At 42.2% G+C, this 27529-nt stretch overlaps 1 protein-coding gene across 1 annotated transcript in view; it reads left to right on the top strand.

Annotated features, from left to right (window-relative positions):
- The window catches only part of FREM1 (FRAS1 related extracellular matrix 1), a 684067-nt gene that overhangs the window by 60930 nt on the left and 595608 nt on the right, over nt 1-27529 (top strand). Inside the window, exon 3 of the mRNA XM_069238818.1 lies at nt 1013-1536. Within this exon, the coding sequence (XP_069094919.1) occupies nt 1297-1536 (240 nt within the window). The 5' untranslated portion in view covers nt 1013-1296. The remainder of the gene's footprint in view (nt 1-1012; nt 1537-27529) is intronic.

Here is a 27529-nt window from a genome sequence, read left to right on the forward strand (position 1 = left end):
AGTACCGCCCGTTTAATGTTATTGATGTAATTGGAAAGCACTTGAAATGTAGAGAGATATATAGTTTTATACAAGTAGTCTGCAAGAAGTAGAAAAACTCAAGTAACTACTGGATACCACCATGAATGAAACTAATTGAAGGCAAACAGAAAACAAGTGAAAATAAAATTTTGAGAAAGAAACAAAGTCATAGTTCTTAGAGTCTGAAATGTACACTTGAAATGTGAGCATCCAGCAGGATACTCACAGGATACATAGAAAGTGATGGCGAGGGCAAATCGAATCACTCGGGTGAGTTGACTTGAAAAATCAAGTGTTTAAGGTCTTTCTAAGCAAGACAAAGTCTTATTGAAGAAGAAAAGTGGAACCAGACGTGAACAATTTCCTTCCCTCGGCGATTGAATTAAAGGGTGCTAATGTGACTTTAACAAGAACAAACTTTAAAGAGAAGTGCGGTGCTGAAAGAGGTGCATACACTAAGAACAGGACGCCCTGTAATAAAATCTAGTGTCATGGTTATTCGCTTAGGCCATTAAGTGTATAGACATACACAGAAAATATGGGTATGCTGTTGGTGTATTGTGCCAAAGATGAACTTCTTGAAGTGTCCATAGAAAGTCGACAGCCTTAACAGATTTTAGGAATATAATGTAACACTTCAAAGATTACTAAAGCAATTGTTCAATATATTAACGCGTTTTACATTAAATTATTTTATCAGATGCGAAGTTTGAACTCTCTATCTTGACTGATACCTGTATGTGACAATTGAATAGTGAACAGGGGGAAAACACACACAATTAACTTGTTAGCGACGTTCGATGACCAGTGTTTGAGTTAAATTGTGTAATGTTTTTATACAGAAACAGAAATAAATCTTCTACACGCTGCACTATATGACAGGTCAGATGACTGAGTTCAGTTCCTTGACATTGTGCCAAGGGTGAAAGACTGCTCTGTCCACACTCGTTCCTCTAATGATGCCTGGTTCTGTATGCTTCTGTTTTTTCAGCGTTCCAAGGCCTTTTTGACGGACTCAGAAGCACGTTATGACATATGGCGTTGTCAGGACTGATCAACGACTTTTATTAATACAGAACGTCCTCCTGAAAGGGCCCTTTATTCACGTTCCAAGGAAAGGGGCGCGCTCTTCTACCTGCACCCACGCTGCCCGTGAGGGACCAGTGGCCGCCATTGGATGATGTGTTGACGCAGTTCACGAGGAGAGAAAGAAAGACTCGCTCTTCTGAAAAGGTTTGTCCCTCTTGGGAGAAACCACTGGACTGCCTGAAAAAGATGAAGCCCTTTAGGAATGGCCAGCTGATTCTCCTTTCGGTTTGCTCTTTTCTTGTGCTGCCCTATTCCAGCCAATCGTTTGTTAAAGTCAACCGTGGGATCAGGGTAATGAAGGGACAGTCGGCGTTCCTGTCCCAGGAAGATCTGCAGTTTTCCTTTCCACGTGAGAAAGATGCATGTAAAGTGGAGGTTGTGATGAATGAACCGATAACACAGAGAGTCGGGAAACTGACACCCCAGGTAAGATGAATTTCTGTTAATGTCAGCACTACGTGGGCAACGAGTCTTTTTGACGATGAACTTCTTGGTCGTTTTTGATATCTCTATACTATACCAGGCAAATGATGACAGGTTCTTACCCTCACGTTTCCCAATCCTGTATTCATTTAACTTATGGTAAAGGACAGAGGGCACGGTTTGATAAAGACACTAGTTTTGGCTTTTGTATGAAATTGTTTCACTAACATAAAAGGCACATTTACAGAAAGGGCAGCAGAAATGTGTCGAGTTTTCTGATGTACAGAATGTGGTTTGCATTGCATAAATGCCCGTGAGGTGCAACGGGCGTTTGCACCTATTTGCACATGCTTTGACCCTGGTGTACTAAGGGCCATATTTATACTTTTTGACGCAAAACTGCGCTAACGCAGTTTTGCACCCAAAAAATTAGCGCCGGCTAACGCCATTCTGAAGCACCATGCGGGCGCCGTATTTATTGAATGGCGTTAGCCGGCGTTAGCCGACCGGCACTGCCTGGTGTGCGTGAAAAAAAACCACGTACACCAGGCAGCGCTGGCGTAGGGAAAAATGGCGTTTGGGCGTCCAAAAATGGGGCAAGTCAGGCTGAGGCAAAAAAATCGTCTTAACCCGATTTGCGCCATTTTTGTTTGGCGCCCAGACGCCATTAACATGACTCCTGTCTTAGCAAAGACAGGAGTCATGCCCCCTTGCCCAATGGCCATGCCCAGGGGACTTCTGTCCCCTGGGCATGGTCATTGGGCATAGTGGCATGTAGGGGGGCACAAATCAGGCCCCCCTATGCCACAAAAAAAAAAAAAAATACTTACCACAACTTACCTTTTCTTCCCTGGGATGGGTCCCTCCAGCCTTGGGTGTCCTCCTGGGGTGGGCAAGGGTGGCAGGGGGTATCCCTGGGGGCTTGGGAGGGCACCTCTGGGCTCATTCTGAGCCCACAGGTCCCTTAACGCCTGCCCTGACCCAGGCGCTAAAATCCGGCGCAAATGCGGGTTTTTTAGTCCCGCCCACTCCCGGGCGTCATTTTTGCCCGGGAGTATAAATACGACGCATATGCATCGCAGTCATTTTTTAAGACGGGAACGCCTACCTTGCATATCATTAACGCAAGGAAGGTGTTCACGTAAAAAAATGACGCTAACTCCATGAACTTTGGCGCTAGACGCGTCTAACGCCAAAGTATAAATATGGAGTTAGTTTTGCGTCGAATTTGCGTCGAAAAAAACGACGCAAATTCGGCGCAAACGGAGTATAAATATGCCCCTAAGGTTTTTCTAGTCGGTGCTATTGTGCATAAACTGTCGTGTCTTGGCTACAGACCAGCGCATTAGCTAACCAGTTTAAGCCTGAATCCGTTCTGAAAATGCCACAAGTGTGAGCATGGGATGCAGTGATTCAACAGATAGCTTCGTATACCTAGTGTCTAGATAGATTTCGGATTTCAACTTGTCTCTTTTTTCTTGAAAGTACCTCAACATTACACTTTGTGGGCTGACAGCGACAATCATATGTCATTTATTGCTTTAAATAGATACTAAAAGAGCTTAGGAGTGGGCTTCTCTCTTGAATATAACACTAGTAAAAATGGGGGCACGTATAAAGCATTTTTCAAGTCGCAAACGGGTCGATTTGCAGAATCGGCCTGTTTGCGACTAGAAAAATGCTTTTTGGGATCTACAAAGCCCAAACTGCGATTCGGTAACTTGTTTCAAATTGGTGCTACCCCATTCGCAAAGGGAAAGGGGTCCCTAAATGGGGTCCCTAAGGGACCCGTTCCCCTTTCTGAATGCATGCATAAACGGTTTTTAAGAGCAGGCAGTGGTCCCATGGACTACTGCCTGCTCTTAAAAAATGAAACTGAATTTTTTTTTCTTTTTAAACACAGCCTCTTTTCTTTTAAGGAAAATGGGCTGCGTTTAAAAAAAAAAAGATTGCTTCATTTAAAAGCAATCACAGACATGGTGGTCTTCTGACACCAGCAGGCCACCATCCCTGTGATTTTTGCAATTAATATTAATGAGGCAGGTCTATTTGTGAGCCACTGGGAATCGCAAAAGAAACTCAATGGAGTTTCTTACATTTGGAATTGCGATTCCCAATTCCAAATATTTGTACATGTGGTCCCATGGTCCTTTAAACAGGATTTCCCTGATTAAAACTCACTAGCAAAGTGTTATTAATTTGATCAATAACCAATTATACAGCGAAAGCTAAAACTAAAAGTGGTGCATTAATGCCCCGATCATGCTCAGGCTTTATTCTAGTTGTGTTTTCTTTTTCTCGATGTATTGAGAACCCCTGAGGAAACAGGAGGACGTGCCCTTAAATACGCAGCGTTTAAAAACAAGGCCTTATTTATTTATTTAGGTGTTTCTATAAAGTGCTGATCACCGTGGATGTAGCTAGCATTTTGGCATGCCCGAGTCTTTATGTGATGGGTCGGGGGCACCTTTAGTGCGGGGAGTCTTTGCCTGTCCGTCTTAAATGCCCGGGCACTCTGTGCGATGCTTACACCACCAGGACCGGTGTCAAGTACGCACAGCAAGCGAATGCAGCGGCATCGAGCAGCAGACAGAAAATGGCGAGAGAAGACTTATTATTGTCTAGAGCTCACTTTCTTTTCGAAACTTCAAGACAATTGTTTGCACATAAGTGAGGCTATTGTGCCAATATAAGACAAAAATTGTTTTAGTTTCAAAAAGGCTGCAGTTATCCTGCAATCATAGTGAATAGCCGAGGAGTAGTTGGATGGATGTTTTGATCGATGGTAAGTGACCTGGACTTCAGCTTTTGGTGAAATGATTGCTGCCTGCCATTAGTGGAGGAGCTGGAAACCTACCTGTGTGGTGCCGCTCTCTTGTCTGCTGAACTGTTACTCGCTCACCACTGCCATTGACTGACAGAAGCCTGCAAAGATTTTTTGGTGAATGAACACATGATTTGTGTTTACACAATACAATTGGAAGCTTTGTTCTACGTGTTACTAGCCAATGTGCAGCCTACAATAAATGAAATGAACCATACACCTCTTTTTATGTAATCCGTCCAAAATGTTGTCATGACTTTTCTATTTGGCGGTAACAGCAAATTCATCTAAAGCTTGTCTTACTCCTTATTTGTTGTAAAATGAAACAAGCAAGTAGAGAGATAGGCGGCAGGAAAGAAGAAAAGTAGAGAGCCAGACATGCAGACACATGGACAAGCGGCTGCACCAATTCATGTAAGGAGATTCATAAGAAATATCATATAAAAAGAGAGAGTGAGAGCCAAATTCACAAAGGTAAACTTATACCTGAAGTCAAAGTTTAGACCTGAAGTCTAATTTTAGATCTAAATTCTAAATGTAGACTTCAGGTCTAAACGGAGGGCCATATTTATGAAAGGGTTGCATTGCTTTTGCACCACGCTATGGGGTGAAAAAGCAACGCAATCCTTGAAGTACGATTTATCAAGCCACTCAAGGTGACCTTCCATTGTCCTGAGTGGCTTGATAAATCTGGTGTGACTCAACGCAGTGCAAATCGCTGCATTGTGTCACTCTGCCCTAAGAAGGCGTTCCATGGGTTGTGTTTGGGTGTTCCCACACAACACCATGGATTTTGACTCATTCCCAGATGTACCATAAGTGATAGACTTGGAATGTGCTAAAATTGCTACACCCTCTCAGGTGAGGGGTAATGAGGAGAAACATATTTCTTTCTCCAAGTTTTTCATCTTTCTATGTGTGCTGCATTCTGCAGGATACATAAACAGAGGAAAATGCCACACGGAATTGTTTTTGTGCAGGAAGTTGCCCCCTTCTGCACAAAGCAATCCTGCTTACAATGCAGGCATCCTTGCATCATGGTGCAAGGGTGCCTTCGTTGGCGCAGGGCAGGCAAAGGTGCACCAGTGCTGGAAAATTTCAGGAATGCACTATGTATTGTTAAATACGGTTCATTACTGCCCTTTCCCTATCATACAGCGCAGTGCAGCAAGGTGACGTGCTGCTCTGCCTTGCATGTTAATTTAGTAAATATGTTCCTTAGCTTTCGGGTCTAAGTTTACCTTTGTGGATCAGGCCCTAAGTTTAAGTGGAGAAACTTATAACAAACACTTTACAGAACTCTTCACTCTTTGGCAGATCCAGGTTATGCAGCATAGAAGACGTGTGTGTTGTTGAGATAAAAATATTGCTCTTTTTATGTGAGCTACATAATGCAGCACACATGCAAAGAGGAAGTAATGAGAATAAATGAAGATTTCTCCTGGTTTGGTCTCTCTGGGACAGTGCAAGATTTTGGGTCAGACCCAGATTTCCTGCCTTTAGTAAATCTGGGTTTGCATCAAAGTAAATAGGTGGCTGGCTGGGAAAGCCCATGCTCACCAATTTAAAGCCTTCCCGGCACAGTGAAACGCTATGCAGTGCGTGGTGCTGCATGGTATTACCTTTTTTTATAGAGTCACGCAAGGTAATGCAAATCGGCCCTGACATGGTTTTTTAAATCTCGACTGTCATTTTCCATCGTCGCTGTGCCAAAAAGGTGATGCAACCACACACAAATTGTTTGTAAATAGGGCCTGAAATATGAGTGTGGTATCTGTAGTTAAACAGGGGCAGATTTACTAAGGACTTGTCCTTGTGCGAAGCAAGTCACTGCAAGGCAACTCAAGTCCTGAACTAGGATTTACTAAGCCATGCAAAGCCCTTTTGCTTAGCTTTGCGTGGTTTAGTAAATACAAAGTGATGCAACGCAGCACACAGTGCTGCCATGTGTTTCTTTGCATCACGAAGGCATTACATGGTTGGCGCTTGGGAGTTCCCTTGCATCCAGCCATGTATTTTGATGCAAACACAGATTAACAAAGAACTGTAAAGCTGGGTTTGCCTCAACATGGTGCACCTATCCCACAGAGGTGTAATGAAGAGAAGATCTTTATATTTCGTCGTAAATTCCTCTTGCCATGTGTGCTGCATTCAGAAATATGCCTCTAAGGTTTTTATTTTTTGCAGGTTGGTGTCTCTTTCTGCACAAAAACAATCCTGCCCATAACACAGACGTCTTTGCACTATGGCACTAGGGTGCCTGTGTTGGCGCTAGGAAGCATGTAGTGTGCCAGTGCAAGCAGACAACAAAAATGTTCCATATTTTTGTAAGTATGGAGCATTTCTGCCCTCTCCCTTTCACACAATGCAACACAGTCCAGCAAGTTGCCTTGCTGCATTGCGTTGCGTGAAGGAAAAGTAAATCTACCCCTCAAACTCTGTGAAACAGTCACTCCTAATAGACCAGAACAACTTTAATTAAAGTGTGTGGCAAGGCTGCCTTTTTCAAATGTATTCTTTCAATTTAACATACAATTTTAGTATTGAATCTAGTTATTATTTTGAATGTTGAATGTAGCACTTTCTCAAATGACTGTACCAGAGCCTGCATTAAGGAGAAGTAACTTTAATAAAGAGTAAAGCGTAGCACATTTTGCAAACTCTTGTCTTCAGATTAACTGCCAACAGAGTGATCCTCAAGAGAGAACACCAATGATATCAAGGTTCTTGTAGTGGAAAGCAATGGACTCTTCTACAAAGACAGGAAGAAATGTACAGAGCAATCCCCTGCGCCTAAGGGAAACACAACCAGAGTAAGCACACATAAACTGATTGCCAAAATAAAACATACCCATTCATCACCCAGCCTGTCTTACACTGTACCAGTAGCACAGTGGTGGAACATCTGACATTTTATTGAGGCAACCTCATTTTCCTTCAGTAACCGAAATGACCCATAAAGGCAAGCACTACCCTGTAGTACAGCGAAGGGAAAACCAAGACTTTTTAAAGTTGATGAATTAGAGAATGTCCCTGTTACTAACAGCAAAATGTATGATAGATCTGCACTGCAGAATGAGGCTACAAGGTAGAATAACATTTTCCCCAAGAATCTTTGATGCAATGAATATGGATGTCATGATGACCTTTTTCCTTAGGAATATATATTAAATCTTGATTGCTTAAAGAGATATAAGAATCTCTGCAGGCCTTAAATCTATCTGTGTTTGCTGAGAATTGGGAGATGGCTGTGTTTGAGAAAACGTGAGGAAGCTGTATATATTAACACTAGTTCCCCTTGAGGAAAAGGTACCTAAAATGAAGAACACACTAATTTTCAATAAAACAAGAGAATAAGGAGGGAAAGATGATTGTAGAGTATGCCACTTAATCATAACAATGCAGTATTAGATACTTCCAGTTGACTGTCATAAATTAGAATGTATTCCTGAGGTATGTTGGTCCAAATATATTAATGGACAAAGGCCTTCACCCACCCAATGGTGACATGCATCATCATAGAGCTTCTCCTCACACTGGCTCCAACTAGGGTGTCGGTGTGGGCTATAACCCTCTTGAGAGGGAAGCTTTTGGAGTAGATGGCAAAATATGAGGGGAATCTCTATGGTGGTGGTGTGAGTATAAGAAAAAATTCAAACTGCAGAATATTGCTGCAAAAACTCCCTCCCGGTGTCTACTACATTTTAGTCTTGACCCCAGTGGGTAGGTGATAAAAAAATAGATATTTTGGGGGTTAAGTCAATCGGGTATGGGAGGGACAAACATGTTTCTGCCTACATGATCACCTTTAAGCAGAGGTGTGGAGGCATTCTTCAGGACCATAATGCTCTCTGCTAGTGTCACTCTCAAGAGTAGAATTGGGGGAACTAAAGAAAGTTGCACAAACCATAGTAGTATGGTCTTCGTTGTAATCCACTGATTCTGGACCTATATATGACAGAAGACAAAAAAGACACACTGATTACATGGCATTACACACATGGCATTACATTATGTCTAGAAAATGAGTGAAGGTTAGATCTCTAATTATTGTGGGTAAGACTCTTTTCCTCATCTTCATGTTTGTTGTGTCTACTCTCCACTTACACCGTGGACCTCAGTATTGGTTGTCCAGCCATCACTACTGTCACCGTCTTTATGTTATGCAGTGTAATCAGTGTTTCTTTGCCTTTGTTCAAACAGAGATCTAGAATCAGTGGATTACATGAAGAACACCTTATTACAGGCTGCAAAACTTTCTTTATTTTGACCAATTCTACTCTTAGTCATCATCAAAAACAGCTGGCAGTGGAAAGTCTACTTTTCAAAATCTAATTGCATATTTTTGCACAGAAATACATAAACCCAAGCTAAATTAGGTAGCCTAAGAAAGTCAAGTGATAAAATAAGACTGGTAGCTGTGAGTTGGAAGTTGGAAGAGGGATACCAGGTCGAGATTTTTTATACCTCTGTATTTAAGCAATAAAAATACAATATTAAGGCAACAGTTTTGTAGAGGCAGGACAAGTGCTGAGGGGTTGGAAACAGTGAACAGTTAGGAAGTGAAAACAAGGGATGAGGTGAAGGAGTGAAAGCATCGGTCTGCTTGATTTGAAGGTATCTTCATCTTTATCAGTCTTTGCCTGTGTCCATTGCTTCACATCCATTATTTGGGTAGGGTTTGGAATTCAAAAAAAGGAAACATCTACATGAGGTTTTGAGGACTGAACTGGTTCCTGGATATTGTTTTTGTATTCTTTGGATGCAGCACAATAATATGTGCTTGTAAGAAATTGTGTTATTGGTTGAGAAGAGATGAAGGGCCCAATCATGCCACAACCACAATCCTTCTCTGGGTGGGGCACAAAAGTCACTAATGTAAGCTATGCTTAACCCACTGGTAGATTGGCACAAAGTCAAGCTTAATTTAGAGCTAAAATGTAAAATATTTATGCAGCATACAAACAGCAATAAAGTGAAAGCACAACACAAGAAAACTTTAGAAAAATAGAGTATATTAGAATAAGTACACTGATAGCAGAACAACAAAAATCCAATCAGTAAAACAGGAGATATTATATTTCAAAAATGTAGGTTTTTATAGTGCCTAAAAATCACAAAGTGCCACTTGTGGGCATGTAGTCATGCTAGACCAGGGGAAAGTTACAAGTTCAGGATGGAGCATGAGGCAGATACAGACACAAGGTTAGTCCAGATGAAAAGGTTACCTTCGCACATTCCGGCGCAAAGAGTTCCACTTTTGGTGGAGGAGGCCGTGAGTAGCAGGGAATGCATTGAGGATGGTCATTGCTCCAGCACAAAGAGTAGATAGGCTGTCACTCAAGGGCGACTAGCCAATTGGGTGGTGTGGGTGGTGTTGCTAGAGCTTCACACTGGCAATCACGGTGGGCTGTTGTTGCTGTAGCGCAAAGTGCAGATCTTGTGTTGCTGGGCATTGCTGGCAATCACTGTAGCACGAAGTAGCTTTGCGTTTGATGGTCATAACGAGCAGCAGAGTATTTGCACAAATGGGCCTGTTTGTGGTCACAAAAAGGCAAAATCTTCAGGATGTCACTCTTCTTCAGTGGGGGTGCTCAGCTGATGCCAGTCAAGGGTACAGGACTGGGGACCACCTCTTGGGATTCGGGAACTCACTTGAGCAGAGGCCAGCAGGGATCAAGCAGGTGCAGTTGCGGGTTTAAGCAGGTCTAGTGTAGCAGGTCAACTGGGCAGTTGCCGGGAGGCCTCGAGGTTGAGTGTCCTTGTAGCTCAGACAGGATGTCAGCCAACTGACCCTTGGATTCACTGATATAGCGTGGGATGAAGGGAGAAGGTGCATTGTTCCTCCTCAGAGATCAGGGCAGCCCTCTGGGGGTGAATATAATCCTCAAGCAGCAGGGGAGCCCTCTTGTAGCAGCAGGGCAATCCTCTGGGGAGCAAGGCAGGCCGGAAGTGACAGGGCAGTCCTGTGGGAAACAAAGCAGTCCTTCTTCTGTAATGCCACAGGTCCAAGAGTGTTCTGAAGAGGTGTTTTGAGGGTTGAATATTTATTTCTGGTGCCAGCCTTTGAAGTGGGAGCTTCCGTATACTACTCCCATATCTGGTTCTTGAAAGTTTTTGCCTTCTCCTCTGAAGGCTCAAAAGAAATCTGAGATGACAAAAATCTAGCATCAGGTTCCTTTGTGTGTGCTGAGGCAAGCCCTTTTGAATGACAAGTGGGACAGGGAACAGCTTTGCCCCTAGCCATTTTGGCAGGATGGCCCATCCTGTCCCCACCTAATCCCTATTATATGACTTTCTGGGTGGAATACATAAAGCCCAACAGCAGAGTCATTCACAGTCATGCGACAGTACACAGAATAGGATCACCAATATATTTGTGCAAGGTTCATATATGATTATGAAAAAGCCCCAAAACAACTGTGGAACCTATAATATTCAAATGACACATACAATAATACATTACAACATGAAAAAGCTTTCCAAAAACAGTCAAAATGACCTAAGATAATTCAAGTCCATGCTTGTGACCCCATTAGATTCAAAGAGTCAAATTTTAGGTCTGTTCTGAGCACAGTCAACAACGTTTTGGCCCTTTAGCCTATGCAGGGGTCTCATCAGGACAAAGCAAATGCATGGGGACACGTGAAAAAGAACACAGACATGTACAAATAAACAACCAATTAAAATTTGTAGGTCCTCCCTTGACTTGAACCTCTTCCCTGCTTTCCTTCTTGAGTTAATTTAATAAGCTATGCATTCGAATCTCACTCTTCTATAGTATTGAGGAGGCCGAAACACAAAGCTCACCCTGCTGCAGTATTGAGTGGATTGAACCATAAAACTTACTCTTCTACAATTTTGATGCAAATTAATCATAAGGAAGTTCTCAGATCTTCATTCTTTCTTCCTCTGAAATGCCCTTTACTACCAGAAGTAGCTCGTATTTGCCTTTTATAGCAACACTTTAGATCACTGTTGAAAGAATTTAAATTGATGTGTCTTGGACCGGGTTCAAGGACCTCTGCCACCATTGAGGTCTTCATGAAGAAGGCATGACAGTTTTGTAGAACAACTGTGCTGAGCAGAAGATCTATGAATGCTATGTTGTTATTTCTGCCAGTCAGAGAAAGGCAGGGTCTAATGATAAGTCAGACATTGCTCTTTGCATGCACACAGTTACTTTGTTCATGATAATGCTGTTTGGGGCATATACCTTTACATACAGGGGAAGATAAATGGGAGAAAAACAGAGTGCTACATTTATGGATGCGTAGGGAGTTAGTGAGGAGCAGAAAACCTCATGTCAAATGAGTATGAAAGCAAAATATGTGACTTAGCAGTGGCATGAAACAATTAATGTTTTATGGAGTTTTCAATTCATAATAATTGGTCTTTCTCTCTCTACTGAGTCCCTCTTCTGTTGGCTACTCCTGCAGACAATGGGTTACCTCTGGATGAGAATATGTAACATATAGTGCAACAAGCCGTTGCAGAGACAAATTCTCAATAAACTAATCATAGTGGAAGGTGACCTCCCAGCTTGCCTCTATATGCTCTGTCGGGGGGTGGGGGTGGCAGGAGAGAGCCCTGGGGCTTGGGAGGAATGGGCAGACACAGTTAAGGTGCAGAATCATTTGCTGTTTATCTCTGCCTGCTCTTTAACCTTCAGCAGCACAACCCACATATATGTTCATCCAGAGTGTCAAGACAAATAAAACTGGAGCGGGATCAATCTGGCGCAAACTAGCACCTCTCCTATTGAAATAACTTGTTAGGTCTTCCTCTTACTTTGCAAATAGTCGAGCATTCCAGAACCAGATTGGTTTACTCGCTTTTAGTAATTTAATGCAATCATGCGATGCTGTGGTGTTCTGCTGAAAAGTCATTATTAATTCAAATACACAATATATTGAAAGAAGGAATAAGATTGACATGTAGACTTAGGTATTCTATAACTAATCAAGAAATTTGTTTAATTAGCAAACTCTTTAACATGGGCAAAAGAGATGGGCTTACAACGAGTGTGTGTGTGATTGTCTCGGTCGATTGTTGCTACTATAACAAATATTGAGTTTAGAACCAGAAGCTATTGAGAAAAACATACATACAAAAAATTACTTAGTTGCAAAGATGTACATTTTAACAGCAATAGAAGTGAGCTCTCATCCTATCTTCCCTTTTCGACCACATTGTCTAATTCTCTTCAACTTGGCAGATCGCTAAGCAGGATCATTCCATAGCTATGTATTAGATTTGTGCAACTTGGCAGATCTTTAAGCATGTTCATTTCATAGTGATATACATTAGAATTCTTCTCCCTTACTCATTCACATTGAACACAAGTCTGGAGTGCAAATATATACAGAGCAAAACTGCACACGAAGTGGAAGATGGGCGGTGGAGAAATATGTCTGCTTGCATTGCCGGATGTTAGTTTTTTCTTTCTCTTGTGCTTGAAATTAGAACAGGGACTTAAAGAGAGTGCACCTTGTTTCTGTATGCCTTGAAATGCCTCATCAGAGTATTAGTGTCCAAATCATGCAGCATTCGAATAAAGCTAAAGATGCACATCAAACTTTATAAGCTGTTTTGACAATATGTTGGATCTGCACCTTACTCACCCATTTAAGTATTTGCTATGAAAAGTGATAGATCACACAGAAATAATAGATTCATCAACTAAAGATATATATACATACACACACACACATATATATGAAAATTTACAGGGAAACTGCTGCATCATTGACAAATTATTGGTGCGTAATTGAGTTAGTATGCTTGTTGATTGTGTTTGTCTGCATCCCTGTGTTTCCTCCTGCACCTGCGCTAAATTTGCTGCGGTGCACCAACGCAGCAACCATTGCACCATAGTGCAAGGATGGCTGCGTTGAGGGGGAGATTGGTTTTTGTGCTGGAAGGAACACCTTCCTGCACAAAATCAATCTTAAATGGTGATTTGCTCTTAAGAGTAGATAGTGGTCTTAAAAATATTTTTTTTTAATTCTCAAAGGGAAAGGGATCCCCAAAGGGACTCCTTTCGCTTTGCGTATGGGTTACCACCAGTTTTAAATTGGGGGTAAAATATTGCTGTTTTGCAACTGGAATTTGATCACAAAACAGTAATACATACCATACTGATTTAGTATTTGGAAGGGACGTCCTAAAACGCCCCTTACAAATACTGAATAGCAACTGCAAAATGTGATTTGGTAACAAGTTACTGAATCACATTTGTAGGTTAGAAAAAGCTTTTTTCTAGTCACAAATGGCCCAAATCTGCAAAACGTGCCGTTTGCGACTGGAAAAATGCTTTGTACACCTGGCCCATAATTCTTCATTGTATAGGAGGGACAGGAGACTGGGTAGGAGAGGAGTGGTGGGGCTAATGTAAAATGTTTCCTAATGTTTTAGAAAAGGACGATTTATTTATAGGTGAGGCAGAATTGAGGGTATTTCTGGTACAGAATAATACTATATACAGTGCAATAGCTAGTAATGCTACAGGGAGTGCAAGGTCAAGTATCAGTGGTGTAGTCACCACCACAAGACAACCACCAGGCAATTATTAAACTAGCAGGCACTTTTGTGGTCTGCCTATGATCCTGTCTACCACTCTTAACAGTACCCAAGGATGCAGTTAGTCAAGCTGCATAGATTTTGAGAGGCAGTAAAACCTGGAATGGATTTATTCAGTGTATAACTTCCATACACAAGTCTGGAAACATACTCCATGAATGGGCTTCTATCGCACATATTGGTCACCGTGTTACTACATAGTTTTACCACATGCAGTTTGGTAGAATATTGAGTCTATCTGCAGCTTCTGGTAAATTAGTAGCTTTAGGAAGAATTCAGAATGAAATACACAGTCAGGAGAATATCATTTGGCATGGGGAGCTGTGAGAATCCTAATTGATGGTTGATAGTGTACTTCTTTTAGTGATGTGCCATTAGTTCCTTTCTGAACCTCTAAAGAGATGAGATGGGTCTGACCTTTGGTTGGATTTGTTTCCAGGTTCTTGGAGTATAGATTAAGAATGATTGCCTCTTGAGGGAGTACTATACATTGCACCCCCCGGTGTGCAACAGGTGTGTGGGCCCACTTTGTGTGCCCCCTGGACACAATTATATTACAGAAGGGGCCGCAGACACTTGTGCAGCCCCATCTGTAGTACTGATAGCACTAGTGTACATGCAGCCCCAGTGCTATCATGAGAGGGGATTCCCTCATTTGCTTGGGGGCGTGGCCCATGAAAATAAAGGAATCACTTTGCCTCTGCGCTGCTTTACCAATGTGGGCACAGAGGCAAACATGCCTTTAAGAGACACACTGAAAGTGCACCACAAAAATTTGGAGCACTTTCAGTGAGCCTCCTAAAGGTAGCCCTCTGGGAGAGAGAAAGGGGGTCCCATGGACCACCTAGACATCCTCCTGCAGGTGGGTATAGTTACTCACTGCATCTGCTTGCAAGAAGGGTTGCCGCCTGCACTGTGAAACACAGAGCAATTTTGAATAAGTCTCTGTGTATTTCACTTGAATGCACTTCCCACAGGTCAGTACCAGTTTGCGGGTGCCCTGGCGGCAGCCCATTCTGCATAATATGGCACACTTTTCCTGTTTGGGCCCGGCGCACCTTTTGAAAAGTGCACCATGGAAAGTGCACTGCATATATCAGGGGTCTCCAAGGAGTAGCTCAGGAGCTACTAGTAGCTCTCGAGCTAACCATAAGTAGCTCTCTGTGTGTAGCCCAGCCTACAAAAACTGAAAAGGTTATATTTAAAACAAACATGTAAACTTGTCTGATGTGGACAGTATTATAATTCTAATATTATTAGTAGCTCTGAATGATTTTCCTCAACATAAGTAGCTTTTAATACAAAAAAGGTTTCAATACGACCCCTGACCTTTTCTTTTTCATATTACCTGGTCTTAAGCCTGCTATTTTCATTGCTACTCATGTGAGCTGACCTGATGAGATTATTACATTTTGGCAAGATAGGCTGGGGAATGTAGCAGGAGCCAGCCACTATGCTGGTCAACTTGCAGATTCTACTGGTACCAATTGCTGTGCCATGCATGATGTAATTAATTTTTCAATCCATTAAGACACTTAGAACACTTTGAGGTTGAATGATATTCTAATCATCAGCCGTATACATGGTTACTACATTTTATTAAAATAAAGAGTACAGTGGAGTCTATGAGCATTCAGGTAGCATACGTGAACACTTGGTCACTGGTGAAACATAAGCCGGAAGTACTTGACCTTTTGACAAATTACAATTTAGATATTTTGTTGCTCTCTGAAACTTGGCTATGAGATACATTACTCCCTACTATTCAAGCCACCCTTCCTGCAGGATGTTACCTGTTAAACTGCAACATGAACTCATCCAAAAGGAGGGAGGATGTCAACAGTCTTAAACAACAGACTTTGAGTCTCAGCCCCTCTAGGGGAACCTATTAATAATATTGATATGCACCTGATACAATTGAAAAATAACAACAGCGCAAGAAATATTAGCTTAGCCTGTCACCCACCTGATTAAATTATTACATTCCTATTCAGAGACGTTTTATGGCGTGGGCAAAGTGGTCTCTTGCCCATGGCCCCCACCTTTCAGGGGACCCCTGAGTCTTGCCCTGATGACCCTGAATAATTCTTAAACAGACTGTTTTAAATACGGTTTTCCTCTAATTTGGGTGATGTTTGAGAGTCTTGTACAGATATTTTTGAGGGAAATGTGCTTATGTTGCATGCACCACCCATTAAAAATATTTCTTTGAGATCAAATCAGGTCCTCACATCTGAGAAGTAGGAGGGTGTCACTGTCACAGATTATCTGCAGTAATATTAGTGAGCTGCTGCTATGGTACAGTATTGAAAACACACATCACAGTCCCTGAATGTAAGATGTAAACACATTTAGAATTTGGACGAGTGTGCCTGTGCACAGTCAGTGACCTGAGCACCGAAGGCATAAAAACGCTGGGCTGGATCATAAATTCAAAGCTGTTCCAAACTGGGCCCCCAAAGTACGTTTGGCCTAGGGCTCCCAAAATCCCCAAGATGTTACTGTTCCTATTGACGTTTTGGGGACTAGTGGGTTCCCTGTTATTCCCATTTTATCATCATCAGGGATTTAATCTATTGCATGAAGGACTTAAAGGCTGCCAGTTAACATAGTGAGTCTATGGATTTAATGCTGTTCCTTCACATCACTCAACATATTCACAAAGCAATGCATATTCAACACCATATTTAGGACTTATTGTGGTTCTGTAACACCTCACAGACTGAATTACAAGTAAACCCTTGCATCTGGTTCAAGAATTATTTCAATCAATTTTCATTACCCAACCAGGTTTGCAAACTTGAATAACCAACAGTTCATGACGGTTCAACAATGGGACAAATTGAAGTTGGATGCAGTCAAGCAAATACTGCTAGAATCATTGTATGTACCATTTAGTTCAGTCAGAGCCCTTAAATTAACATTTTTCTATTGATAGAATGAGTGTTCTAGTAAACATGCTCCTCTAATTAAGCTCTAAATTATCGATAGGGATAACCCGGCCCACTAGTTTACCCCTGAGCAAATCAACGCTAATTATACACTGTGTTGCCTAGAATGACAATGGAGTTGAAACTATGAAGACTTAACTAAAGCTAACTATAAATTGTGTTTCATGATTGCGAGCGCGCCATGAGATCCTAACTATTACCAAAACCGAATAATGGATCCTGCGCTAGAGGACGATGGATCGAAGCGACACAGGTTTGAGGGGATGTCACCAATGGGAATTGTGAGAACCAATAAATCAATAACAAATTAATAACACTCAATATTATAAAGCTTCAGTCAATAATCAAACCAATTTGGTAACAAGAGTTCATAGATTTATTTGCATATATTAGCAATGCTTAGGTCACAAAGATAATTCTCAAACACAAATGATAAGCATATAAGATCAATAGCGTCTCATTAAATTGATGTATATATCTCAATTTGATTAATACCGTTAAACAAATTATCTCCAGAAGAATCACACTTATTAATAATACAAAAACTGGTAATAATGGTGCAGAATGCATTAGTTCAGCATCAAATGATTTCAAACCAGATCATAAGTGATAGATGATTATTTCCCTGACTAACCACAGATTAGCATTACATGTTGGGCTTCATGTGAAAAGAATTTAGAAACACAAACTTAGAAAAACTCTTAACTTGATTATGTCATATAAAAAAATAATAATGTGCAGCAATATAATCATTAGTTGCAGTTGGTACCTGGAAAGCAAGAGAGACACAACTCACATTAAATAACATACATTACCACAAAAATAGTAACAGCAAATGATCAGCCTCCACTTGAGGACACCATCAGCTATCTCATTAGCAGTTTGGGCCTAACGACAGCTATTCTCGAAACGTGTCTGCTCTTGAAGAACAATGAGTCCGGAACGAACAAACTCACCAATGAACTCTCTCTTAATCATTCTACACAGGTTGGTATACCAAAATCTAATCAACTCCTGATTGGTCAGTCTATGGGGTGTTTTCATTTCAGCCAAGCGACAACTAAATTGATGACCTAAACTTGACAAACCTATGCTATCTATAACATTTTCTTTCGGTAGATACACTCTCCTTCCGTCTCGTCTGTAACTCCATTGTCTCATCTGCCTCTCGCATATCTTGTTCTAAGGAGGAAACTTTCTCTGTTACTTTTACTTCCATCCTCGAGGATGATATTAGTAACATTCTCAAATAATAAAACATTTCAACTTATGCAACACTTGGTTAATATGTGACCTTGTAAGACATGACACCGCAACCCACTAGGGGTAGCTGTGGATACGTTTACGCAAGCCTGAAATCATTTATTATAGAAAGCTTTGAATCATGGAAAATAACTACAACAGCTGAATATAATTTTGCTCAGCCAAGAACAGAAAAACAGACATTTTCAAAGTTTTCTCGTTTTACATGTTAGTTCATCACATATTACTAATATGAAAACCATTAATAAACATATAAGAAAATTCATGCTCTCACATGATCAACCTTGGGGGGACAAGGCTTGTGTACTAAACAGACAATGTAACCACCAGAAATAGGTGCTCATTGTAGTAAAAAAGCTGCGTAAACCTGACAGACTCCCCTGAAAGAACTCTGTGATCAATTAAATACCTTCTTTCTGGACAAAATTGATGTCATAAGATGAGGGATTAAGAAGGAAGACTTTCAATTTGAACCTACTGATAAAGTGCCTAAGGATACATCCGTCTCAGTATTTCATGAAGTAGATACAGCGTGCCAAACTAAATTGGCTATGAGAATTAAATATGGATCTCTGCAGACCCTTGCCCTCCTTCCCTGATGAACCAGTTAAAAATTGTTATTGGTGGGCCCCTTATGACATTACTAAATGCCTCTCCAGAACAATGCATTGTGCCTCAATCCTTCAAAGAAGCTATCTATCAAGATGACCCTTCTCAATATCCTTGTTGCTGTGTTGTGCCAACATTTTAGAAGCCTGCATCTTGAGAAAACATCTTCAGAAGTCCAGTTATGTGGACTTTGTGTAACCTGGTTTTTGCCCTGGCCATAACACTGAATCAGCATTGTTCACAGTCATGTGTGACTTGAGGATGGAGTATGACAAGGGCTATCTCATTCCCTTATGCCCTAGGTTCTCTCGGCTGCATTCAGCATGGTGGCTTCCAACATCTTGATGAATCAGGCTGAGGCATCAAAGTTAAAAGGAGCAGTATTCAAGTGAATGAATTCCTTTCTCTCTGACCTTTCCAAGTGGTTTCATTGTCTTCCTTTTTGGTTAAGAGGTTCCCAGTTCACTGGGGCATACTGCATGCGTGAACCCAGCAAATTGTTTATGTATGTGTATGTTTCTCAGATTTTGCTGCATCTTGAAGAAACTTTGCCCTCCGAAAAAGCAGAACTTGAAGCACTGAGGAGCATATTTATACTTGTTTTGCACTAAATGTGCGTCATTTTTTGACACAAATTTGGTGCAAAACTAACTCCATATTTATACTTTGGTGCTAGACCCATCTAGCGTCAAATTTATGGAGTTAAAGTCATTTTAGATGTGGAAACCTACTTTGCGTCAATGAGATGCAAAGTAGGCATTCCCATGCACATAATGACTCTATGGCCTTTGCTCCATATTTATACTCCCGTGCAAAAATGGTGCTCGGGAGGGAGAAGGGGTCAAAAAATGGTGCAAAGCTTGCTTTGCACTATTTTTTAACGCCTCGGTCAGGGCAGGCGTTAGGGGACCTGTGGGCCTACTTCCATGGTGGAACACCATGGAATAAGCCCACAGGTGCCCTCCCCAGGCCCCAGGGACACCCCCACCCACACCAGAGGGACCGCAGAGGATGGGGGACCCTATCCCAGGTAAGTAAAGGTAAGTACAGGTAAGTATTTTCTTTTTAAGTGCCATTGGGGGCCCCTGAAATGGGACCCCCTATATGGCACTGGGTGCAATGGCCATGCCCAGGGGACCCTGGTCCCCTGTCCTGGCCATTGGGGTGGTGGGCATGACTCCTGGCTTTCCTAAAACTGGAGTCATGTGGTATGCATGGTTTTGCATCAGGAAATGATTCTAGGCAGGTTAGAGTCATTTTTTTTTACTCTAACCTGCCTAATGTCATTTTTTGGTGCAAAACCCCCTTCTTCCATACCACCAACCACCACACCCGACTAACGTCATGTTTTTTTAACGCTAGCCCACCCTTTGCATTGGCCTGCACCATTCCATAAATTTGGTGCCCGGCTGGTGCACAGAAATGGGGCAAGCTGGTGCTAAACGGTTTGGTGCAAAACCGGTTAGTGCAGTTTTGCACCAAAAAGTATAAATCAGGGCCTAAATTTGGAAGTGGATGGGTAACAGCCAATTAAAATGGAATGCTGATAAAACAGAGAGTATTGCTATCAAGAACAAAACCGATCTGTGGGTGGATTCAAACAGGCCTTATGAAAATGGGGCCTCTCCTCCGCCCCTAAACGTTGGCAAAAAGCCTGGGTGTGGTTACTGACAGTAAACTGACTTCTAAATCTCAGTTCTCCTCCGAGCTTTCCAAGGGTATTTTCCTATTCAGACAGTTTAGGAAAATGTTTCATTTTTTTTTTTTTTTTACATCTGATGGATTAAAACAGTAATAGTGGCTCTAATTGGCTCCAGGCTACACTATTTCAATTCACTGTATATGGGTCATCCGAGTTCACTCCTTCATAAATTACAGCTAATCTAAAATGCTACAGCTCAGTTAATCATTAATGCACTCAAAAGATCACAAGCGATGCCCTTGTTGAAACACCCTCGCTGGCTGCCTGTAAAGTACAGAATTGAATTTAAGACTCTGTGCATTGACTTCAAGGCACTACATGGAATAGGCTCGCCTTCGTAACTAAGCAAGTGCCAAAATATGCCCAACTTGCTCATTAAGTTCTTGCATGGCATACTTTCCTTTTTGACAGTGCCTAAAGTTACCAAAGAAAAAGGAGGGGGGGGGTCACAATTTTTCTGTATGTGCCGCCACACTCTGGAATTCTCTTTCTGTCTCATTACACAGAGAGACTAACTTGTTGCCCTTCAAATACGTTTTAAAGGCCTGGCTTAATTGTAGGTATTGTGATTGGATCAGCTAGCTTCATGGTGTAAAAGTGTTTTTTCAAGAATGAATCACATCGTATTACAAATCCTTACTGTTCTCTGCCAAATGATTCTTAAAATATCAACACAACAAAAAGACCTAGATTAGTTACCCTTTTATTTTCCCTTCAGAAAAGCAAGCATTTGAGCTACTTGCTACCAGAAAAGCTGGTACTGCTGTGACAGAACAATGAGAGCTTCAAAAACAGGGGCTGACAAATGAGCATCCTCAACGTGGTCACATGGAATTAAATGGCCTTTAATCCAAAGCAACATTGCCGCCATCGCTCGTGAGAATATAATGCAATGGCATGATCGTCCGCGTGACCTCCAATGATTCCTGACTAGGCTCACTTGACTTCTGATAGGCTCGTTACTCAAAATTACAACGGTGTGGAAAACAGAAATTTGCGTGGCCAATCCCCAGTATAACCCCTTCGCTGCCAGGCCTTTTCCCCCTCCTGTGCTGAGCCTTTTTTTGGCTATTTGGGGCAGTTCGGGCTTAGGCCCTCATAACTTTTTGTTCACATAAGCTACCCACGCCAAATGCGTCCTTTTTTTCCAACATCCTAGGGATTCTAGAGGTACCTAGACTTTGTGGGTTCCCCAGAAGGAGGCCAAGAAATGAGCCAAAATACAGTGAAAATTTCGTTTTTTTCAAAAAAATTGGAAAAAGGGGCTGCAGAAGAAGGCTCGTGGTTTTTTCCCTGAAAATGGCATCAACAAAGGGTTTGTGGTGCTAAAATCACCAGCTTCCCAGCTTTCAGGAACAGGCAGACTTGAATCAGAAAACCCAATTTTTCAACACAATGTTGGCATTTTACTGGGACATACCCCATTTTTAAGATTTTTTGTGCTTTCAGCCTCCTTGCAGACAGAGACAGAAATGGGCGTGAAACCAATGCTGGATCCCAGAAACTGAAAAGTAGACAAAATTCTAAATTCAGCAAGGGGTAATTTGTGTAGATCCTACAAGGGTTTCCTACAGAAAATTACAACTGAAAAAAAAAATTGAAATTGAGGTGAAAAAAACTGCAATTTTTCTCTACGTTTTACTCTGTAACTTTTTCCTGCAATGTCAGATTTTTTAAAGTAATATACGGTTACATCTGCTGGACTCTTCTGGTTGCGGGGATATATAGGGCTTGTAGGTTCATCAAGAACTATAGGTACCCAGAGCCAATAAATGAGCTGCACCCTGCAGTGGGTTTTCATTCTATACTGGGTATACAGCAATTCACTTGCTGAAATATAAAGAGTAAAAAATAGCTATCAAGAAAACCTTTGTATTTCCAAAATGGGCATAAGATAAGGTGTTGAGGAGCAGTGGTTATTTGCACATCTCTGAATTCCGGGGTGCCCATACTAGCATGTGAATTACAGGGCATTTCTCAAATAGATGGCTTTTTTACACACTCTCTTATATTTGGAAGGAAAAAATGTAGAGAAAGACAAGGGGCAATAACACTTGTTTTGCTATTCTATGTTCCCCCAAGTCTCCCGATAAAAATGATACCTCACTTGTGTGGGTAGGCATAGCGCCCGCAACAGGAAATGCCCCAAAACACAACGTGGACACATCCGATCTTTTGACAGAAAACAGAGGTGTTTTTTGTAAAGTGCCTACCTGTAGATTTTGGCCTCTAGCTCAGCCTCCACCTAGGGAAACCTACCAAACCTGTGCATTTTTGAAAACTAGAGACCTAGGGGAATCCGAGATGGGGTGACTTGTGGGGCTCTAACTAGGTTCTGTTACCCAGAATCCTTTGCAAACCTCAAAATTTAGATAAAAAAACTAATTTTCCTCACATTTCGGTGAGAGAAAGTTCTGGAATCTGAGAGGAGCCACAAATTTCCTTCTACCCAGCGTTCCCCCAAGTCTCCCGATAAAAATGATACCTCACTTGTGTGGGTAGGCCTAGCGCCCGCGACAGGAAATGCCCCAAAACACAGCGTGGACACATCCCATTTTTTGACAGAAAACAGAGGTGCTTTTTGCAAAGTGCCTACCTGTAGATTTTAGCCTCTAGCTCAGCCGCCACCTAGGGAAACCTACCAAACCTGTGCATTTTTCAAAACTAGAGACCTAGGGGAATCGAAGATGGGGTGACTTGTGGGGCTCTGACCAGGTTCTGCTACCCAGAATCCTTTGCAAACCTCAAAATGTGGCTAAAAAAACACATTTTCCTCACATTTCGATGACAGAAAGTTATGGAATCTGAGAGGAGCCACAAATTTCCTTCCACCCAGCGTTCCCCCAAGTCTCCAGATAAAAATGATACCTCACTTGTGTGGGTGGGCCAGGTGCCTGCAACAGAATAAGGCCAAAAACTTGTAGAGATAGAGGGGATAGCACAGCGAGTTGATAAGGACATATTCTTCTTTTATACATCTTTAGGCTGGCTCTGCTTTGTGGACCGACACAAGTGAGGTGTCATTACTTGGGAGACTGAGGGGAACGCTGGGGAGTAGGAATTTTGTGCTGGAGCGGTGATCGTACAAAAGAAAGTCAGGAAAATATGCTTTTTTAAGCAAATTTTGAGGTTTGCAGAGGAGTCTGGGTAAGAAAATGTTGGGGGATCCATGCAAGCCACACCTCCCTGGACTCCTTGGGGTGTCTAGTTTAAAAAAATGTCTGGGTTTGGCAGGTTTCCCTAGATGATGGCCGCACCCAGGACCAAAAACATAGGTTCCCCCTCCCCCCCAAACACAGGTAGTTTTGTAATATATCATTTTGATGTGTCCACATACGTCTGTGATGTGCCAAACACTAAAATTGTGAAAAGAAACGCACTTAGGTTATGTGAAAAAGACCCCTCACCCACCAACCAAGTTGGTGGCATGCTTCATCATCGGGGTCCCACCCGAGCCACCTAGCGTGTCACAGGTTTGCTGCGACGCCTGATTACAGCAGAGCAGGTTTTGTCATTTTTACCACACAAACTTGTTGGATTTGGCACGAGGGTGAGTGATGGTTCAGTGGATCACATTTTATTAACAAGAGATTTTACAAAAATGAAATGCACTGTTAATAAATGAAAGGCCAAAAGACTGAACCAAGACTCACAGCTCGTGAGCTGTAAAGCCACGGCAAGGCACCAACCGCTTTACAGTCCATTCACACACCTTTCATACATGACATGCACAAGACCATTCACGCCGCCAGCCACAGGCCCAGCACATTACAACACTCGCATCGACAGACAGCGCCACTCAAGGGCCCATCACTTACATACGCCCACATGCCTGATACAACAATCACACCAGCTGATGGGAGTGTGTGGACTGGTGTTTGGCTGGCAGTGTGTTGCAGTAGCCAACAGCAAGCCAATATGTACACTATGTACACCCTCAGCCAAGCCCCTCTCCACACACAATAGCATCACTTTTTTTTTTTTTTAAACAATGACACCCCTAACTAATTAGAAATAATTACAAAACTACAAACACAAAAGCTCTAACTAAGTACATGACAAATGCTAACCATGAAACTGAACACATGAAAATACAAAACAGACATGAGTTTACACTGATGGTTGTTCCCAGTAATTCTTCTGGGTGTGGTAATTCTTAAAACAACCACCCACACACAGCCCAGGCTTTGAAGGACAATCTGGGCAGTACATTTGAGTCTCCCTCCGGATACCTCTTCGAAAACACACTCTACATTTCTTAGCTGGAAAGTCTTTTTTGGGTGTGGGAGGAATGTGCTCAGCAAAGTTTCGATCTTTCAATCTAGCCACATCCTCCACCACTGCTTCTCTAGGAACTCTGGCCTGTTCCACCACCATAAGGCTCTCTATCACTGACTCCTGGAATTTCACAAATGTCATCTTTGACTCTGGAGGCCTATCCTTAAACACAATAAAAGCATTAAAAGTTGCTAAGTGGAAGAGGTGAATTGCTAACTTCTTATACCAAACGTAAGACTTACGAATAGCAGTATAAGGTTCCAACCTTTGATCAACTCTATCTACACCTCCCATGTGCTTATTATAATCTAAAATGCACACAGGTTTGCGCACTTCAGCAACCTGGCCCCAGACAGTCACGGGGGAAGTACTCTCATCATGGATGCTACTTAGCATGTAGACATCCCTCCTGTCTGAAAACTTCAAAGCTAGCAGCTCATCATTCTGCAAGGCACTGAAGTTTTTTACAGACAAGCTCCCTTGGATAGCCTTTCCGGTTACAACGTATTGTGCCACAAGCAACAGTGTACACTCTAAACAATTCTTTGAACAACTGCACTCCAGTGTAAAAGTTATCTACATACAAAAGGTGACCTTTGTTGAACAGTCGTCTACCAAGTTCCCACACAATTTTCTCAGTAACTCCAAAAGTGGGAGGACAACCAGGGGGGTCAATACTGGAATCCCTACCAGTGTAGACACGGAAATTATACACATATCCTGTACTACTTTCAGACAGCATATACAATTTAATTCCACATTGTGCCCTCTTGCTAGGAATGTACTGCCTAAAAACCAAACGACCCTTGAAGAGGACCAAAGACTCGTCCCCAGCTATTTCTTTGCCTAGAACATAGACCTTTGAAAAACGATCTACAAAATGATCAAGGACAGGCCTAATCTTAAAAAGACGGTCAGAATCAGGGTGATCTCGTGACAAGGCTAATGCATTGTCAATAAAATGCAGCATCCTAAGAAGAAGCAAAAAACGATTACGACTCATTGTTGCAGGAAATATAGCTGTTGCCATCAAAGGACTAGTAGACCAATAAGAAGCCAGTGATGGCTTCCTTATCAACCCCATCAAAAGAGTCAAACCTAAAAACCTTTTCATCTCCTCCAAATTTGTGTGAATCCACTGGGCAGCTCTAGAGTGCAGCCTAAGTCTAGCAGCGTTGTCCCTCAAATACTGCTCCGCATACAAATTAGTCTGCTCAACAATCTCTTCCAAAAACACATCATCCACAAATAACTCAAAGAAATTGACAGGCAAAATGTTCTCAGTATTGACTCTACACCCCGGGAGACCAGTAAAGGCAGGCAACTCTGGCTGCTCCATGTTTGGGACAACCCAGAGTTCAGGTCTTCTAATAGGAAACCTTTCAGCCCCAGGTTGCTGCACTAATGGCACATCAGTGTCCTCCTCTGAAACAAGCCCTTCATCTGCACTGAGTGTGGCTTCCTCATCAGAAGATTCCTCTCCGACAGAAACTTCACTTCCAGAATCCCTCACTTCCTCCTCTGCCTCAGATGCAGAGTCCGTCTCATAATCATGATAAGACAATGACTCAAAAAGCATACCAACCACCTGCTGAGCGGTCATTCTGCGGCTAGCCATGATATTTCCTACGAAAATTAACTGGACAAATGCACCACCAACAACCAGCACTGTGTAAGATAAGTAATAAAGTGTAGCTTTATTAGTAAGAGTTATAAACTCAAAAACTATACCGCTCACTTGCCTGAAAAAGCTTGAATCACCAGCAACTACTCTGCACACACACAGCAATCACCAGTGATATCCCACTAAAAAGAAAGAAAGAAAAGCAAATTAGAAATAAGACAACACAAATATAATTGTGCACAAATCTAAGGACAATTTCACACAAACCTGCATTTAGTACATCACCTACAAACATGTCATTCATGCATGGCAACAATACTCCTTTGGAGTAAATTGTTTTTACTTACCTAAAACATGCAACTATGCAAACCGCAGGTCAACCACCGCCAAAACCGCAAGGAGCCATAGCAAAGAAAGCAAAAGCTTTGAACCTTTTACAAAAAGGAGGAAAAAAAATATCACAAATGCAAATACTTCGTCAGTTGACAAACATCCCATCATCAAGCATTTAGAAATTGTTGCCTAAGTGGATTCTGCCATCGGGGCAGATGGGCCTACTAAAAAATAGGCCTATCTGCCCCAAGGAGGGCAGAAAATACCTTTAGTAGTGTGTCCCCAGGGGGAGCGACCCTTGCCCAAGGGCCCACACTCAAACAAAAAACAAACCACACACACAAACTATCCCTGGTGCCTACGTGGCTTCTGCCCCCCTTGGGGGCAGATGGGCCTAAATAAAATAGGCCCATCTGCCCCCAATGGCCTTGGTACATGTGCCCCCAAAGGGGGGCGACCCTTGCCCAAGGGGTTCCCCCCGCTCCACTAACACACACGCACACACACACTATCCCTGGTGTCTAAGTGGCTTCTGCCCCCTTGGGGGCAGATGAGCCTAAAAATAATAGGCCGATCTGCCCCCAAAGGGAGCAGAAATGGCCATTCAAACATGCCCCCAAATGGGAGCGACCCTTGCCCAAGGGGCCGCTCCCGACACACACATCACTATACAATAAATAAAAAATTAAAATCCCTGGCGTCTAGTGGCTTCTGCCCCCAAGGGGGGTAGGAATGGCCATTGAAACATGCCCCCAAATGGGAGCGACCCTTGCCCAAGGGGCCGCTCCCCAACATGTAAACAATTCACAATGTAAAAAAAAAAAAAAAAA

The sequence above is a fragment of the Pleurodeles waltl genome, chromosome 1_2 (assembly GCF_031143425.1).
Source record: "Pleurodeles waltl isolate 20211129_DDA chromosome 1_2, aPleWal1.hap1.20221129, whole genome shotgun sequence".
Taxonomy (NCBI): domain Eukaryota; kingdom Metazoa; phylum Chordata; class Amphibia; order Caudata; family Salamandridae; genus Pleurodeles; species Pleurodeles waltl.